At 45.9% G+C, this 18,917-nt stretch overlaps 2 protein-coding genes across 2 annotated transcripts; one reads left to right on the plus strand and one right to left on the minus strand.

Moving 5' to 3' along the window:
* The first annotated feature begins 358 nt into the window (after window positions 1–358).
* Window positions 359–6,547, plus strand: LOC117853970 (auxin response factor 17). Its single transcript, XM_034736247.2, has 15 exons — window positions 359–844; window positions 967–1,312; window positions 1,899–2,017; window positions 2,156–2,254; window positions 2,345–2,401; window positions 2,491–2,646; window positions 2,760–2,844; window positions 2,940–3,030; window positions 3,144–3,308; window positions 3,380–3,502; window positions 3,769–3,844; window positions 4,031–4,178; window positions 4,288–5,462; window positions 5,784–5,974; window positions 6,067–6,547. Exons 2-15 carry the CDS (start codon window positions 1,255–1,257, stop codon window positions 6,263–6,265), a joined length of 2,742 nt encoding a protein of 913 aa, XP_034592138.1. The 5' UTR covers window positions 359–844; window positions 967–1,254; the 3' UTR covers window positions 6,266–6,547.
* Window positions 6,548–7,979: 1,432 nt separating this feature from the next.
* On the minus strand, window positions 7,980–15,201 carry LOC117853971 (zinc finger CCCH domain-containing protein 45). The gene is made up of 7 exons (XM_034736249.2): window positions 14,774–15,201; window positions 13,888–14,271; window positions 12,646–12,808; window positions 12,401–12,511; window positions 11,443–11,511; window positions 10,760–10,846; window positions 7,980–9,137 (listed from the first exon to the last, which is right to left on the minus strand). The coding sequence occupies exons 1-7, from the start codon at window positions 15,124–15,126 to the stop codon at window positions 8,391–8,393; spliced, it is 1,914 nt and encodes a 637-aa protein (XP_034592140.1). The 5' UTR covers window positions 15,127–15,201; the 3' UTR covers window positions 7,980–8,390.
* Window positions 15,202–18,917: the final 3,716 nt, after the last annotated feature.

Raw genomic sequence — 18,917 nt, forward strand, 5'->3', positions numbered from 1 at the left:
TCACTGCACTTCGCTAGGAGCTGGTGGCCGGAGTTTTTACCGTCACTGCCATCACTCCAGCTACACCAGCGAAGTAACTGAGCACACAGTACTTGTCCACAGCGTCACGTAGCAGTCCCAACTGTCGCCGCAGTACAGGGTTCCACACTGTGCTAATCGTTGTTTCCGTACGCGTCGGGAGTGATCAGTGAGGCTGCTAATCCGCGCTTGCCGTGGCCAAGGCCCAAGGACAGGAGGACTGACGAGGACGTGCGTGAGGTCAGGAAGGGGGGGAAGGCACGCGGGGCACTGTACATGTGCGATGGCACGTCTCGCGCGCAGAAGCAGCGAGTGGGAGGGGAGGAGAGGAGAGGACACACAGAATTGACAAAAATCACGCATGGGAGAGGAGAGGGGAGGGGTCGGGAAGAAAGCTGAAAAAGAGGAGCACCACTCGTGGGGTTAAAACCCCGAGAACAAACTTGGGAAGAGTAGCGAGCAGCCGGAGGGAGGAAGCAGCGGGAGCGAAGCAAGCAAGCTGAGCGAAAGCATACCGGAGCAGGAAGCGGGAGCACGCACGCACGCACGCGCTTCTCCTCCCTGCTGCCGCAACTGTTCGAGCTCCCATCCCAGCCGCACGCGCGCGAGAAGGAAGCGAGGAGAGGAGGGAGAGGAGCGGCGGCGAGCAAGCGAGCATGCTCCCCGGCGGCGGCGGGCGGATCTGCCGTAGAGCGGCGCGGGGAGCTCGGCGCTAGCGGTCTCCACCAAGCGGGCGCGGGATCTGACGCCGCGGCGGCTCCTCGGATCGAGCCAGCGGCGGCGGCGGCGGCGGAGGCCTCCGGCTCTCGGCTCCGGGGACACCGAGGTAACTTGCTCTGTGCATTCCTTCACGCTGCTTCCCCTCCTGCAGCCCAAAGATCGCAGCTTTTCGCCGCCTCTTGCTGCCCTTCCAAGTGACAAGCAAATTCGTTTCCTTTCTTCTGATAGATACAAGGAAGGGAAAGATTGCGCTTGCGCTTGCGCTTGGCTTCGCTTCGGCGGCGGCGGCCATCTTCGGGAGCCGCAATCGCGGCGCGCGGTGAAAAAAGAAAAAGAAAAGAAAAGTTGCTCGTGGTGAAACTGGGAAAGTGATGGTTTCCTTCGGGAAGGCGCTGTGATTTGGCCTGAAAAGGAGGAATCTTTCCTTCGCCTCCCCCTTCCCTTCCCCCGCTCTTATACCGCCCTCAGATCGCGGGGCGAGCAGTCTGATTGGTCCCTCCGCAACGGGGAAGGAAAATGAGGCTCTCGTCGTCGTCCGGCAGCGTCCTCCCGGCTCAGGCGGGCTCGCCGGAAGGTACTCCTCTGCCATGCCGGCTCCTCTGTGCTCCGTGGCTTGCTCATTAAATGCTCTTCCCGTTCATTTCTTCTTCCATGGTGTAATTTGGAGTTTGTACGACTGGTGTTTGGTTTTTTTCTCTCTTCCTGCGCGTTGCTTGAAAGCTGCCATGTGGCCGTGTGATCCTGCAGCGACCCAATGTCGGCGAATTTAATTACGAAGTGCCGTCTCGATTTATCTGGATGATTTCTTTGGGAGCCGGTGCTGTCGTGAACTTGAAAGCGATTTTTCTTTCGATTTTTGGGCTATTTTTTTCTCCAGTTCATGCTGTACCTGGGATTGTTCTTTCCCGCGAATAGATTCGTAGGTATTTCCACCCGAATAGTTTGTTGTTTTCAAGTAAGATGCAAAAATTGCTCCCCTTTTTTTGTTTCGGTGTAAGGGTACTTTGGAGTTAATAGCACTTCTTGATTCTCAAATTATTCACCTCGAAATTTAATTCCTTCCGTATCCACCTTCTGAGACAATCTTCAGTTCGTTCTCCTATCCTTCAATTAAAACTTGCAGTATGGAATCGTCTGCTTAAATGCTTTTGCCATTACAGCTGTTGAGGAGCACAAGTGTCTGAACTCGGAGTTGTGGCATGCCTGTGCCGGACCGCTTGTTTCCTTGCCGGCGGTGGGTAGCCGGGTGGTGTACTTCCCTCAGGGTCACAGCGAGCAGGTTAGAGAAATTTCACTCCAGCACAAAATTCGCATGGCCCTGGCTGTTTCATTGTGAAACTCAAATCTGACTTGGTTCTTTCAGAACTCGAAAAATTCTCCCTTTTTTACACAATTCCTTGGTGAATTTCCGCTGCAGGTAGCAGCATCGACAAACAAGGAAATGGAGTCTCAGATCCCTAATTATCCTAATCTGCCTCCACAGCTTATTTGCCAACTGCATAATGTGACGATGCATGTAAGTGTGTAACCTTGTAACACCCTTTTTCCCTTGAGCTAGTAATCTGAACTTCTCAAGTGTTAATTTTGTGTTATTTTCTTCCTTCAGGCTGATGCAGAGACAGATGAGGTCTATGCGCAGATGACACTACAGCCACTCAACCCGGTAAATCATGGTGTTTCTAACTACTTGTATCCTATGTGCAGATTTTTCTTGGTATCCATTATTAACGTTTTCCTTGCTTTTTTGTGCAGCAAGAGCTGAAGGACCCGTATTTACCTGCTGAATTAGGTTCTGCAAATAAACAGCCAACAAACTATTTTTGCAAAACATTGACAGCAAGCGACACAAGTACGCATGGTGGATTCTCTGTTCCCCGTCGAGCAGCTGAGAAAGTGTTTCCTCCACTGGTCTGTGCAGCTTCTGTCAAAAAGTTGTAGTTCATTGTTTGAACTTTGAACTGATTTTGTTACAGGAAGTGAACTTAATCACTGATTGTTTTGATTTCCCAACGACTATGTAGGATTTCACTCAGCAACCTCCCTGCCAGGAGTTGATTGCAAAAGATCTTCATGGCAATGAGTGGAAATTTCGTCACATATTTCGCGGTGAGTAATTTTACACTTCTAAGTTCTAACTCCGTCTGCTGTGCGTTCTGTGGTAAGGCCTGTTTGTAACCTTCTAAATATCATCCTTGATGCAGGTCAGCCAAAGCGGCATCTTCTAACCACTGGCTGGAGTGTCTTTGTTAGTGCAAAGAGACTTGTCGCTGGAGACTCTGTCCTTTTTATCTGGTGTGTTCATACATCCAGTATTTCAAAATAGTTACTTATGCTCACTTTTTTTGTTCCCTTCAAATCAGATAGCTTCTTCTTGTTTGTGTTTATATATCTTATTGTATTGTCAGGAATGACAATAACCAGCTTCTTCTGGGAATTCGCCGGGCAAGTCGACCACAGACTGTCATGCCATCTTCAGTCTTATCTAGTGATAGTATGCATATTGGTCTTCTTGCTGCAGCTGCTCATGCTGCTTCAACAAATAGCCGCTTTACAATTTTCTATAACCCAAGGTAGAATGTTCTATACATGTTTATTTTCAGTCATTTCTCCTTTCACATGTTTTAACATTTGCCTTTTGCAGGGCAAGCCCTTCGGAGTTTGTCATACCACTTGCAAAATATGTGAAGGCTGTGTATCATACCCGTATATCTGTGGGCATGCGTTTTAGGATGCTTTTTGAAACAGAAGAATCTAGCGTTAGGAGGTAAGTCAAAATTTGCTGACAACTTGACCTTGTATGTTTTAGCTCTGTGTGAACTTGCCGCTGCATGAGCTTCTTGTAGTGTTTTTTTTTTCATCTTCATTTTTCTTGGATGAATTTCCTTCTTGTTGCATTTGCCTACTTTCGTGGGTTAGTGCACTTGCTAACAAGATCTCTGGATTTGGCCATATGTCTATACCTCTTGGCTGTCACTCGATACTAATCTAGCATATTAGCAGTCTAACCAGATGAAATATTCTTAATTCCAGATACATGGGGACGATTACCGGAATTAGTGATCTTGATTCTGTTCGGTGGCCAAATTCACATTGGCGTTCTGTTAAGGTATATTTCGGACTTGTGTGCTTCTCTTTTGCCAATAGTTACTATAAAGCCCTTGAGGTGTTGTTCAAACATATATATTGCAAGCTTTAAGTTATACAAGATTGTACTCCCTACAAGGTTGTTTACTCTCACCGTTACATGCTTCGTGGTTTAGCATAATCACAATTTAATACCTTGAATAATTAGGTTGGCTGGGATGAATCAACTGCTGGAGAGAGGCAGCCAAGGGTGTCACTATGGGAAATTGAGCCCCTGACTACTTTCCCAATGTATCCATCTCCTTTTCCACTCAGGCTTAAGCGTCCATGGCCAACAGGCTTGCCTTCTCTGCATGGTATGAGGTGGAGTTGATGTTTAGCTGGCCTTTGTAGATACTTTTGCTCAAATAATTTTGAAACATGCATTCTACCTCCAATAACATTTTGTATGATGTTTAACTGTAGGTGGTAAGGATGATGACCTGACTAACTCTCTCATGTGGCTTCGAGATACTGCGAACCCTGGTTTCCAGTCATTAAATTTCGGCGGACTTGGTGTGAATCCTTGGATGCAGCCAAGGCTGGATGCTTCCTTACTTGGTCTGCAACCTGACATGTACCAGGCGATGGCCACAGCTGCTTTCCAGGATCCAACGAAGCAAGTGTCACCCACGATACTGCAGTTCCAGCAGCCGCAGAACATAGCTGGTCGAGCTGCGCCGCTTCTGTCGAGCCAGATTTTGCAGCAAGTGCAGCCTCAGTTTCAGCAGCAGCCATACCTTCAAAACATCTCTGAGAGCACAATCCATGGCCAGGGTCAGGCTGAGCTCCTCAAGCAGCAGATTCAACGAAGCCATTCATTTAATGAGCAGAAGCCCCAGCTGCAACCCCAGCAACAGCAGCAAGAATCACAGCAGCAATCACAGTGCCTGCAAGTCCCTCAACATCAGCAAATGCAACAACAGAACAACATGACCAACTACCAGTCAGTGTCTAATGCATTGTCAGCATTTTCTCAATTGTCGTCAGCCCCTCAGTCTTCACCTGTGGCGCTGCAAACAATACTACCATTTTCACAGGCGCAGAGCTTTGCAGAAACGAATATGAGCTCATTGTCTCCATCTAATGCCACTGCCATGCAAAATACGCTGAGGCCATTCTCATCGGAAGCAGCTTCTCAACTGAGCATGCCAAGGCCTACTGCGGTACCTGTCGCTGACCCATGGTCATCGAAGCGAGTTGCAGTGGAGTCTTTGCTTCCTTCTCGGCCCCAGGTTACATCGCAGATGGAACAATTGAATTCTGCACCACCTAGCATACCTCAAAGCTCTGCATTGGCACCACTTCCTGGAAGAGGGTGCTTGGATCAAGATGTGAACTCTGATCCTCAAAACCATCTCTTGTTTGGTGTTAGTATAGACTCACAGTCACTACTAATGCAAGGTGGCATCCCAGGCCTTCAGAATGGGAATGATTCAACTGCTATACCCTATTCCACCTCCAATTTCCTGAGCCCTTCCCAGAATGATTTCTCGTTGGATCACACACTAAATTCTTCGGGCTGCTTAGATGATGCGGGGTATGTGCCATGTTCAGATAACTCTGATCAAGTGAATCGACTACCTGCTACCTTCGTGAAGGTGAGTGAATATTTCTATATAATAGGAATTCAAGATTGTTGACAACTGTGCGTTGCCTTGCTTTGAACTGCTATGTTATTATGACAGTGATTGTTAATTATGTTTTCAAACATTTGGGGGCATTATAGGGGTCAATATTGATTACCTGTAAGCAGTTAACTTCAAATAATTGTTAATTATCTTTTTCAAACGTTTGGAGCATTATAGGGGTCAATATAAGCACTTGACTTAAGAAGTCCAGTCTCTGAAAAGCCCTATTATTTGGTAATTTGTTACCAACAGTAGTATTAACCTGCAAATTTTCTTCTATTTGAATGACAGGTTTACAAATCTGGAACCTACGGAAGGTCGCTTGATATCACTAGGTTTAGTAGCTATCATGAGCTTCGTAGGGAACTAGGGCGCCTATTTGGCCTTGAGGGCCAGTTGGAAGACCCTATGAGATCAGGCTGGCAGCTTGTATTCGTCGACCGAGAGGAGGATGTCCTTCTCGTTGGCGATGACCCTTGGCAGTATGTTCTCATGACCGTCTTGATGATACCTTCAGCAATCTATGTTAATGTTTTACACATTCCCTTACATTGGTGCACATTGCAACCTGCAGGGAATTCGTGAGTACGGTATCCTGCATAAAGATACTCTCGCCGCAGGAGGTGCAGCAGATGGGCAAGCAGGGGCTTGAGCTTCTGAGCTCGGCGGCCCCTGCGAGGAGGCTCGGTAGCAGCTGCGACGACTACGTTAGCAGGCAGGAGTCAAGAAGCCTAAGCACCGGGATCGCGTCGGTCGGGTCAGTTGAGTTCTGAAGAGAGGGCGCAGCAAGTTACGCTCCCTCGAGCTTAAGGCTGGTCCGTGACGCATGCTTCTTTCGCATTCCCCGGTTTTGACTCTCTGAGACCCGGGTGGAACTGAAAGCATCACAAGATCAAAGCCTAGTCCCAAGTTATGTACCATCTAATAATTCTGTCATATGATATCAACTTCTAAGTAGAAACTACCAGCAGCACCGCCGGTGGTACACATGCCAAAACTTTGTTCTTCCATGGAAATACTAATCCTGTGAATGTAGGCTCTCTAATGATCACCTAGCCAGCTCTCTTGTTTACCTACGGTTGCACGCACATGCCTATCTTGTTCATATTCCTGCACAATCATGCCATGCTGCTGTGGTTCCACTTGAGCATTTCGGTAGCAGCATCCGGACACCAGGGAGGGGTGCTCCTGTGCACCAGCACTGCAGCACCATGGTGGCAGAGACGTGTGCTTCATTCCTAGGAGGGCATCCAGGACAAAGTCTGGTGCCAAACTGTTACTGCTAGAATTGGTATTGGTGGTACAAACTGGAGAGGATTCCTGACGTTGCCTGGCTTCCAGATCATTGGTAGTGTCCAAAGTCACTGCTCCTTTTACTGGCATGTCCAGTTGGCCACTGCTGCCAGGGTCAGTAATAAAAAGAGAAGCTCGTCGTCCATGGATAGGCCTCATCCGGGGGCAGAAGAGAAGTCACCCAAGCTCCAACCCCTTTTCCTCCTTGGAGGATGGAAGGAGAGGCATCATTTCATTGGGACAGTGACTTGGCTGCCAATGGGGTTGGGTGCCAGCATCCATCCCCATGTGAGGTTTGGGTCCCCATCTTAGCCGATCCCCACACGCAGCACTGATAAAATCGTCAAGCCTCAGCAAAAAGAAAATGAAATTGGATTTGCCTGAAGCTGACATCCCTTTTTCTCTCTGAAGGTGAGTCAGTGGCCAGCGAGTGCTGTGCAGCAGGAACTGTGGATGTTGAACGCGATGCTGATGCCTCTCTTTATCTCTCAATCCATCACACACATGACACATCCATTTGTTCAGGCCTCAAATGCATCTTTCATGTGGAAAACGCTGGAGACGAAGTGGGGGGAGCAGCCAGCGTGGGGAGTGGAGGGCAATAACACACGCCACCCACCCGTTCGACGATCTCATCTCCCTCCCCATGATTCCTCCGTCCCGGTCAGATCTCCGGCCGGCCCCGCGCCCGGATCTCTCGTGTGCCTGGTCGGCGTCCCCGCCGCTCCGCCCTTGCTTTCACCAGCACTGACCCCTGGCCACCTGGAGAGAGCGAGGTTGGGGAGCGAAACACGCGACGCTACTGGGGTCTGGCCCTGGGGGCTCCTCAACAAGTGGATGGAGGAGAGCGAGACGTCAGGGATCCAGCCAGCCAGCAGAGCGGCAGAGCCTGTCTGCTTCAACAGGTTCGTGCCCCCGGCCTGGCCAGGTCAAAACGTGATCACGCGCGGCCGGCGGTTGGTTGGGTTGGTGCGGTGTCGCCGACGCCGAGGAACCTCTGCATCCGCCGTGGTTTCCTCGTCGGCAGGCCGTCGACAACTGTTTGGAGACGCCTTTTAACCTGCGACGGCGGCCACTGCCGGTGCCGGCGCACTCTTATCCAACTTTTTCCACGGAGGCCAGACCACCGCGGCAATCACGGTCCAGAGGGCAATAGCACTGCGGCTAGAAAGTGTAGTACTAGTACATGAATAATGATTGAACCCTATCCTGTATGTGTATAGATCATCCTCATGTCGTTGTAGTGTACATTACAATGGTAACAGCACAGAATAAAAAAAAATACGACAGATAATTTAAGCCGTCGTTATTGTACAATTTTCTAACTGATACTCTGATACACCGCCAGAACAATCTCAACCTGCCAAAATAAAGCTTAGGTCTTTGCCGCCAGAGCAAAATTCAACTACCAGTATGGGCTATGGCTGCCCACACAGCACTATGCAGTTGCACACAATCTGCATCTTTCACTATTTTAGTTCTAATCCCAGCAGGAACAAAAGATAGAGAATATCTATTTTAGACGACCTCAACTCTGTTGCACAGGTAGCCCGCTCTATAATCAGGCAACAGCATGGAGCCCCAGGCGCACAGCATAGCATTTCTCTACCGTTTCCTTGACCGCCTGGGAGCCGCTTCCTCTTCGCTCTCGCTGTCGTCATCCCGGAGGGCGCTTCTACTGTACCTGTCGCCGGACTGCGATCTGGCTCCGTCGGCTCCAGAGTTCTCGTGGCCCCTGCTGCCCTGGTCCGACACCGTCTCGAACCTGTCGCCGCCCGGCCTTCTCTGCTCCCGCTTCGCGGCGCGGTTGTTCGGAGGTGGCGGGGGCATGAAGGGTGCCATACCCATGGGGCGGTTAGGCCGTCCAGGCCCGCCCATTCCCATGCCTCCCATCATCGGGCCACGGCCGGGGCCCATCATCATGTCAAGGCCCAGAGGGAAAGGCTGCGGAGGCCTGCCCGGGAAGGCCATACCGGGCATAGGGCCTCTAGGAAAGTCACCGGGAAACCTTGGGCCACCAAAGGGTGGGAAACCGCGCGGCATGCCGAACGGATCAGGCATGCCGAAGCCACCGCCGAAACCAAAGCCGTCGCCGATCATGTTGGGAGGGAAACGCCCTCCCATCATTGGCCCACGCATCATTGGCATTTGAGGGGGCCACATCATCCCCCTCCCTCTTCCCCTCCCTTGTGACTCTTGGCCGTTGCTTTCTTCTTCTTCCTCACTTTCCTCTTCCTCCTCTTCTTCGTTATCATCAAACAGCACGATATCTTGATTATCAGCTGCCTCATCAGCACTGACTCCCTTTGCCTTTTCCTCTTCTCTCTTAGCCTCTGCTGCAATCAGCATAGCCTGTCCACATTAAAAAAGACATCAGCCCCACGATATCGACAGCACATCACTTAACAAATTTAAGAAGAAAATGGTAACAAATACAGTTACTGTATAAAAAATTTGACCAAGTAAGCACAAGTGGATCAGGCCTTTAAAACAAGGGATAATCATGATTCGGTACGTAACACAATATTTCTCTTTAAGCAAAATAGCACTAACACTGAAAATATAAACCTGTGGAGTTGTTCATTATTGCTTGCAGCAAGAGGGTACATGCATTGTTAACCTTTGTTCCATAGAGAATACAATGTGTCATTACCAAACTGTAATCAATCTAAAAGAAGGTGCAATTGTCTTCATTAATATAAATCCTCAGTTGAAGAAAGATTGTAAATTTTGTTGATATCTTCCACCTCATTCTAAAGCAAGCCTGCTATGTAAACCTTGTGTGCACATAAATTCATCTGCAATCATGATTCCACGACTATGAAACTAATTTAAAAACAGAGAGTTAAGAACCACAGCAGAAGTGCTCATATGTGACAAGACAAAGTTGTCCTATATTGTAAAATCAGATGTGCTTTGCAATCAATTAGGGTGATATGCCCACTAGTAAGAGGAGACGCTAATGGGAATTCACATGGGCTGTGATTGGTTTCCTGCATAAGGCCTATACAGGCTTGCATAATGCAACCTTCTGGCGTTTGGTTGCCTGTTCAGCTCCTAGGCCAGGCTCCGCTAGTGCAAAAAGAAGGCCTTAGCCTGGCTTGCTGGAAACACATTTGAGATCCGTTTATGCCTATGCAGGCTTGCACAAGCTGTCGGTGGCTCATGTGAACGTTTCGCGTCACCACCTCCTCACGCCATTGGTGCCGCCTCACCTGTGGCGGAGGGCCCACACAGCCGGTGGCGCCCCCGGCGCGACGGAGGGGCTCGCCCGCACGGCCAGCAGCGGAGGGACCACACGGCTGGCGGTGCCCCCTAGCGCCAGAGGGGCTCACCCGCACGGCTGGCGGTGGCCCGCGGGGCGGAGCTCGCCCGCTCAGCCGGCGGCAGCCCCACATGGCGAAGGAGCTCGCCCGCATGGCCGGCGGCGGAGGGCCCACACGGTTGGCGGATCCCCCGTACGGCGGAGGGCATGCACGGCCAGTGGCGCCCCCTAGTGCCGGAGGGGGCTCAACCGCGTGGCTGGCGGCGGACGAGCTCCGGGGCGGAGCTCGTCCGCTCGGTCGACGGCAGCCCCGCATGGAGGACCTCGCCGGATCTCGCTCGCACAGCCGCTGGCGGCCCCACATGGCAGATCTTGCCTGTCGGGAGAAGCTGGACGGGAGGAGGAACGGCTGGAGGTGAGGGTGCGGTCGGAGGTGAGGAGGAGGGTGTGGCCGGAGGTGGTGGAGAAGAGAGACAGAAATAAGATGGTAACTTCACCTATGGCTTGTATAAGGTGATCCTAACAAATTGTACAGCCAACCAATCATAATCTTCTGCTAGCCAGGCTTAAGCTGACCAAGCAACCAAACACGAGCAGATTGCACTGCATTAGACAGGCTTAGGCTAGCCTGGCTCCAGATTCTAGCCAGGCCATGATAAGCCAGGCAACCAATCACAGCCATGATAAATTCAAGAAATGCATGACATACCGTAAGTTCGCTGTCTGGCTCCAGATAAAGCAGCGAAGCCAACTGTTCACCAATGAAAGGTTCTAGTTCCTGGCAATCTCTGCTGATCTGCACTAGTTAAAAGTGAAATAAGCAGTTAAATCCTGAAACGTTTGAGAAAGTAAATAAATAAAAATGTAAAGAATATGCCCCAAGAATCTAGTCAATCATCACTGTGAGCATACCGTTAGAATTTTTGTTACTTATTATTTCTGGCCTAGAGCAATATCTCCTTCAGGCAAGATTAATTTTCTAGACAGTGCTTAATCATTATATAACCAGTATAAATATTAGACGTTTGAACTTTAAGTTAAAAGTCAATCAGCCAAGCATGGCACAATATAATGTTTGGTGAAATATAAATATAGAGAATAGTGCTGAAGAGGTGTCTGATTTATAATGCAATAAGGGATCAGGCCACTAAAAGCTAAAGCAAAGTCAGCTCCATCTTTCCAGGTAGTTTTGACAATTTATTCGATATTGTGATAAAGAACAATCAAGGTGGAAATATATCAGCAACACAAAAGAAGACAGGCCATACAATCAGGCTATTTAAATAAGCTGGACAGAATTTCCACACTTCTTTTACATTGAAAAAAAAACATAAGGCTGGTATATCAAGGAGCCAAGGTCAGCAAACACGTGAGACGAGGTGATCCACATACCTTAACAGGGAGATTATCATTGTATGGATTGCGGAGATGGTGAGTTTTCTGAAATGACAGTTCACAAAGCTGCAGTGCAAAAGCTGCTGTAAGTATAGACATATTCTTAAGGCTTTCACACATAAACAGATGGAAATGTTCAGTGAGAAGTCTTGTTAACCACAGCTGCCATTAACTAATTAATGATTTGGTTGACAATTTAACCAAGCTAGAAAAATTCACATCAATGTCATGCTCCAGTTCATAAAAAAACATAAAGAGTCCGTAAATTCAACCCTATAATTCCAGTTCATCAAAAACCGTTTGGCATATGCACTTGCAATAACTATAGTTAAGTTAGCTATTCATTTGTACTATGAGTAAATGGCAGATCCAAATTTTGATGTACAGGAGAGCAGCACCCAATGGGCTGACACTCGAAGGCATTAATACAACAATTTCAATTTTTTAAGTAAATACCTAGGCCTAAAGCACACCTTAGCCATAAACTCAAGCACCATATCAATATATGATAGGTTGTTTGATTTTAGGTATCACCCCATCCAGAATGGAATGGTCCATCATGGGGTTATCCCATGAATTTGTGGGATGAACCCATTCCTAACTATTAAGCTAACCATGCGTTTGTGTGAGGAGTGAGGTCACCCCATCCCTCAAACCAAACACCCCCACAAGTTTCTCCCTCTCCCAATGTCTGCATGTTTGTAAACCAGCATGGCTATTTTAGATGGATTTCCCAGACGAGAATTAAATCCAGACGCACTTGGAACAGGGTGGGGGTAGCACAGATGAATAGATGGACAGAAAAAGACAGTGTTGCCGTCATTAACTGAATCAAAGTACAACATACAAGTATTTCAGCTCCAAAGCCATAATTTCCATCATCTGGAAATGGCCAAGCTACAATTTGAAGTGGTGATAAACATAAAGAAGTACAGGATCAGCAAGAAAAGTGCACCTTAAGCCACTGCATAGAGAAGTTTCGACCATAATGTGCTGTTCCATGAGCAGATTTCCAATTTCCACCGCCAATGTAGCCACCAATCCTAGAAGTCATCTTTGCACACCCCTTGAAAGCATAGCATGATTTGATATAATAAGCGGGTGTGATTTAATAAATTCAAAAGAATTTTCAAGGATGAGACCAAAGATAAACAAATACTGCATGCAGCATTAGTAGCAAAGATGAAACCTCCACTTTACCTGGAAATGGCGAGTTCTATTAATTGAGAATATTAAAATAACATTCTCAGTGGATTCAAAAGCTTCATTAAGTTTAGCCTCGTTACTCCTCTGGGTAGCCCAAATTCCCTGCTGAACTGATATTTCCAGATTCTCCCGATTGCAACTTTTAACAATAAAGTACCTGATGTTTTACATTTACCAACCCAAGACTCAATTAGAGAACTATTATAGTATTAAGCTGATACCATGAAAGTACTAAATGTAACTTCTAACAGTAGATGCATTATGTTGTAGGTGATGTTATTACTATGGGCAGAAGATTTTACTTCTTAATAACCTAAATTATATAATAAAATACTGAAATCACTCAGCCAGAAGGATAGGTAGAAAGAAGTGATAGTTGTCAGGTAACCAAACAACCAGACAGCAGGTAAACCGACAGCACTGTTATTCATAAAACTAACTCCCTAAATTCCAGATCCATTTCAACAAGCAAGTGGCATCACTCTGATTACGCAGATAATTTAATCCTTCTTTGTTAAGCGATCCCTAAATAACCCCCCAAAAAAGTGGGGAAAAATGTCGGTTTTCCAAGTATTTGTAGCACATGAACTAGAGATTCATAAAATTTAGAATGCACTAAAAATGTGTGAAAGCATACAATACAGGGTTCAATTCCTATAACTAGGAAACTATAATTTCTCCATAGAATTACGTTGAAATTTAGAAATGCTAAACAAATACAAATTCAGTGCAGACTGCATATGCCAATAATTCTGCGTATTGCCTCCTCGAACAGCAGAGGCATGCCCAATACCATGAGTACAATGTAGCCTGGATCGGACTATATGACTGAAAAATCAACCATTCATGTGATTCTCACCATCTCATGTGCTACTTGAACTTCCCACCACGAAATCGATTTATAAACAGTAATAACTTAGCAATTACAAAAGCTTCTTCTACTGAAGAGCTAAATATTGTGGAACCAACCTCAGAAAGTAGCTAACACACCTATCTTTGTAACCCAGAAAAGCAAGAACAGTGCTACTACCTTATGTAATTAGGAAACAAAAATGACTACAAACTTTTTTCTTTCAACCAATACAGGAGAAATAAGCTTGAAATAAGTACACTGTATCAAAATAGATAACATAGTATAGAAGTTTAATGAGATATACTATTGCAACCAAAACTATGTACGTAATTTTCACAGAGTTCTAAAAGCTTTACAAGATTGACTAGAAACTCCACACACACCTAGATGGCCCTTGCGGAAGGGGTGTTGCGATTCTAGTAGTTTGATGGCCATTTGAAGCACCTTGGACCTGGTCATTTGTATTTGGCTTCTGCTGCTGCTGTGGTGGCTGTTGATTCGTAATTTGTGCTTGCTGTCCACCAGTTGGTGGAGCTGTAGCAGTAGCATTTTCTGCTGAGTTTTGGTTAGGCAACCCAGAACCCTGTGGATGTTGAGGTCTCTCACCCTGCTGATTATAGTTATTGTTTCTATTCTGACCATATCTGTTGAAAGAGCGCATCTGCAAAATCTTCTGTAGAACTTCCTCAACAGGAGGCGGTGGCCCAGGTAGCTTGACATGCTTGTACCGGCAACTAGGGCCATTGGGACAAAACCCCATCTTGTACCTATAAAGAAGCACAGGATAACACATATTCAGATGTGACGAAAGATGCTAAACAATCATTCTTCACTTTTAACAATGACAGCACTAAATTAATTCTTGGTGTCACATATACTCAAGTCTACCAACTGTACAGGTAACAGGCTATATGGCCATTTTTACAGCAAAAATACTGCCAAATACAATGTATTCCCAGCATATCATGTCAGCAGTAACTTCTATAAGTAAAATTATCAAACTCTTTAATCCCATTGAATTGAATCGAACTACATGTACCAAAAGGAAGATTAGGGAGTGACCCAGGGATCATGGTGGCAGCAATCTCAAGCCCGAACCCCCACTCAATCAGCACGAATTTGGCATTTTAGTTCGAAAATTTTCCAACAAGTTAACAAATTTCATCGACCACACCCACCACCAAGCCCTTAAAAGCCACCCCTTTCCCACCCAAACGCCAAAATCAACGCGGGGAACTCGAACAAGTCGGTAGGGATCAGAGATCTCACATATTGCACTCCTTGACGTCGTCGTACGAGTGCTTGTAGGCGCAGTCGGGCTCGCGGCACTCGCCGAAGTCGCGGAAGAAGCGGCAGACGGGCATGCGGGCCTTGTCAAACTGGTGCAGGAACCCGCACGCGTCGCCCTTCATGCAGAGGCCGCGCAGCCAGTGCCGGCACACGGTCTGGCGGTAGCTCCCGCGGCCACGGCCGCGCCCGTGCATGCCCGGCCCGTCGCCGCCTCCCCCGCCGCCCGCGCCAGGGTCGGTGGAGGACGGCACGGGGCCGCCGGCTCCGCCCGCCGGGGCGGAGTCGAGGCCACCCTCGAAGTCGAAGCTCAGGCCGCCGTCGCCGTCGTCCATGGAGAGATGTTAGGGTTTGGGATCTTTCTCCGATACTAGGAGAGAGACCGAGGAGGTCCGTAGGAAGAGTAAAGATTGTTTTGGGTTTTTTCTTCTAGCATAGCAAGAGAATTATGTCCTTGGCACGGAGGGCTCGTTTGGCAGTGCTGCTTTGGTGAAGCAACTTTTTTTTAACTTCGATGGAAAAATATTTGGCAAAACGGCTTCTCGTAGCTGTGTAACAATAAAATTCTATAATGCTCTTATCCTTTTTATTTTTATTTTTTTATTTTCTCTTTTCTTCCTATTTTTTATCCTCTCTTTATTTCCCATTCTCTCCTCTTTCTTTTTTCCTCTCTCCTCTTCTCTCCTCTTCCTATTCTTATCCACAGCCGTAGTCATTTGCCCGTGGCCAGCGCTGACCTTCCTCTCTCTCTTTCTTATCCGTTCGCCCGTGGCCAGCGCACGCCGTCCTCCGCCCTGCGCTCCAGCGCGCGCCGCCGGCCACCTCCGCCCCGCGCCCGCCGCCGGCGCCCTCCCCGCACCAGCGCCGCCACCGACGATGTCCTCTGGCCTCCCTGAACCCGCGCCATCCTCCAGGCCCCGTGCATCCACAAAGGGGACAAAGGGGACGAAGCCGCGGGGAGCCCCTTTTTTGTCTTCTCCACCCTCTCCTGCCTCCTCTCAGCGCGATTTCCGGGGCTTCGGGTAAGAAGCCGTTTCGTTCGTCGCCGTTTGTTAGGGCTCCTCAAGAAGCTGATGGTGAAACCGGTTGAGAAGCCCTACCAAATGGGGTCTTAGTTTCGATATCGTTCAAACTATTATTCTAATCTTTAGAAGGGTTTCATCTGACTTCAGCTCAGCTTACGTAGTTCAAAGAAAACGGGTTCTGCTCTACTAACTACTCCGTTACGCTGGTCATGATGCTAGAGCCAGAAGGATAGAATCCTGCCAAATACAACTTTAGAGCCTCTTTGGAATATAGGAATCTCAAAATATAGGAATAGGAAAACATAGGAATGGAGTTGCATGACATTTGCAATCTTATAGGATTTGAGAATGTAGGAAAGTTTATAATAGAGTGTTTGGATGTAACATAGGAAAAATAAAGGAATGAGAAGAAAGAGATAGACACAAAAGAAAATTTCTAAGAAGTTGAACCTCATGTTAGATTTCCTCCAAAATTCGTATGGAACAAGCCATTCCTTAGGAATTTCATAGGATTGGTAGGAATTCAATCCTTTGTTCCAAAGGCCTTCAAAGGGAAAATTACTATAGGATTAATCCTCTAAAATTACTACACTTTTCCTTTATTCCAACAGGCCTTAATTTTATTAGCTCTCTATACAACATATACTATTAAATTGTTGGTTGACAAAAATATCATCTCACAAGTCATAACGTGTTTCTCCAATATTACCATCTTCATCTCCTAAGTTCCAAGAGCAACTCCAACCCACCTCTCATTCCTACCACATCACTGCCTATTGTTCGCTTTTAACATAACGGTTCATCAGGGCAACCGTCACCTTGCTACCCACTATGTCTACAATATTGATACATATGTTTACATAGGTCCTCCTTTATACTTGGGCATTAACAAAAAGTGGTGACTGGTTGGTATGATTATCCAAGTTTGTTGATGTTGTAGATGGAGGATGTTTCTCATAGAGTATAAGTGAGAAGTTTGTGCAGTTGCGCTTCAAAAATAATTACATGAGAGTTGTCATTTTCTACTATGCATGCACTCTGCCTCCTGAATATATAAAAATGGATTAAAGACTTTAACCATTTTTTTGTTTGAGCATGTTTTTTCAGAACTATAATATATTGTTACCAGCTTTGGATTTTGAGTTACCTCTTGTGTATTCTTTTTTAGTGAAATAATATTTGAGTTACCTCTTGTGTATTCTTTTTTAGTGAAATAATATTTTCCAGTAAGTATATAGTCAGCAATATGACTAATCGTGTCAGGATGGGCTCCCGTTAAAATTGGGTATAAAACTTCTTTGTCCTCGGAAATAACTTTAGTATCTTCCATTGGTTGACAATTAATAAAAGAATGAGATTATATTTCTTAATATTTCTATATCCTTATTTGAAATCATAGAACCAGAATGAAAAATCATCTTTAAAAAAATTAGTTGATTCTAAGTGGTTAAGTTTCCCACGCTAATTCAGCGAAAGGTAGAAAAAGTTGTTGCCTTTATAAAAAATTCTTGATTTCTCTATCAGTTGATGATTTATAATTTTGCATCTTTTTATGACGAGAGTCTTATTATTTGGGTCTCAATTCGCATACTTTTTGGTATTTGACATATAATTCGCATGCCTTTAATATTTGACAACGGGTATGCAAATTGACCGTATGACAAAATCGAATTACGATATACCAAACATAAAATTGAACCACAAGTCAAAAGAATTGAGCATTTCAGGATGTCACAACGCTCATGTTTAAGAACGTGGCCCAACTAGTGGGCGCCGAGAAGTTGGCCACCTTGAAATAAATCCATGTGCTCAAGTCAGTATAGCTCCTGTAGGTTGCGGTCGTGTGTGGGACCATCGTCGTCCACGGTCATAAGTTTGAGAGCAATCCATTTTCCAATCGATCAAATCAGGTAAAGCACGAGAATAGGGGCAAAAATAAGTCCCATGAGCTAAAAAAATAAAAAATAAGAGAGATAGAGAAAATAGGAGGAAAACACCTAAATGAAGAATTTGCGGACCTCGGTATTTAAATATTGAAAGACATACTAATGTGATGTTAAATAGTAGGAGGCTTGCAAATTGTAACCCAAATAATAATTTTCTCTATTCAGAATTTAAAGTAAATATAACGTATAACTCTTGTTCAATAATACGTAAATCTAAGTGAAACTATTTTTCATGTCGTGATTAACCACTCTCGCAGCTCTGGCTGGAATTTTGTATTTTAACCCTTTTAAAACTATTATTTTAAAAATAATCCATATCAATCTAATTTTTTAAAAATTACCTTTTTCTTTGTCACGCCAATCCTTTTACCGCATGGTTTAGCGTGATCAAATTGCTACGGTAGCACCTGTGCTGACACGAGGACATGCTAGTCACGCCACAGCTCTCGGCGCGACGGAGTCTTGGTGGAGAAAAAGTTGGCGCGGGCGCCGAGGCTTGGAGAGCTGCCGCATGCTCTCCGTCTTTTCTCAGCAGGCTGACCTCTCTCTCTCTTTATGGTGCGTGCATGCACACGCACGACCTCTCTCTCTTTTCTCTCTCCGAACATATATAGTGCATCATGCATGTCATCATGTGCAGCTATGCTTTATTGACGATTTAACACTTCAATAGGTGAATCATTTTTACTATTTCTGAGAGAAAGATCACACATTGTTATTTGTGCTTCGATTAATGACATATACTATAGAAACTAATCGTACACACGTATCTGGTGACTGGTATGATGCATGGGATCGTTAATTTTTATAACAAAAAATAACAAAATGTATTTTCTATTATATGTGCCTTTGTACGTATATTGTTTGCATAAATAACTATTTATACGATAGAGTTGCTATAGGGTCTGCTTGGTTGCTGGTTATCGATGCATTTTTCTAATTATACGTACATCTATGTACTTCCTCTTCCTCCGTATCGAAATATTTATTGTCGTTGACTTTTTCTCGCAATATTTGACAATATTTGGCACAACTAAAAATATAAGAGTTTAGTATCACACTAATGCACATACTTATGGGCAAAAAGAATCAACTTCAAAATGACGCAGATGGTTGTGCAGACGCATCTGCTTTCCTTATGCATACAGAGACACA

Source organism: Setaria viridis, chromosome 4 (genome assembly GCF_005286985.2).
Source record: "Setaria viridis chromosome 4, Setaria_viridis_v4.0, whole genome shotgun sequence".
Taxonomy (NCBI): domain Eukaryota; kingdom Viridiplantae; phylum Streptophyta; class Magnoliopsida; order Poales; family Poaceae; genus Setaria; species Setaria viridis.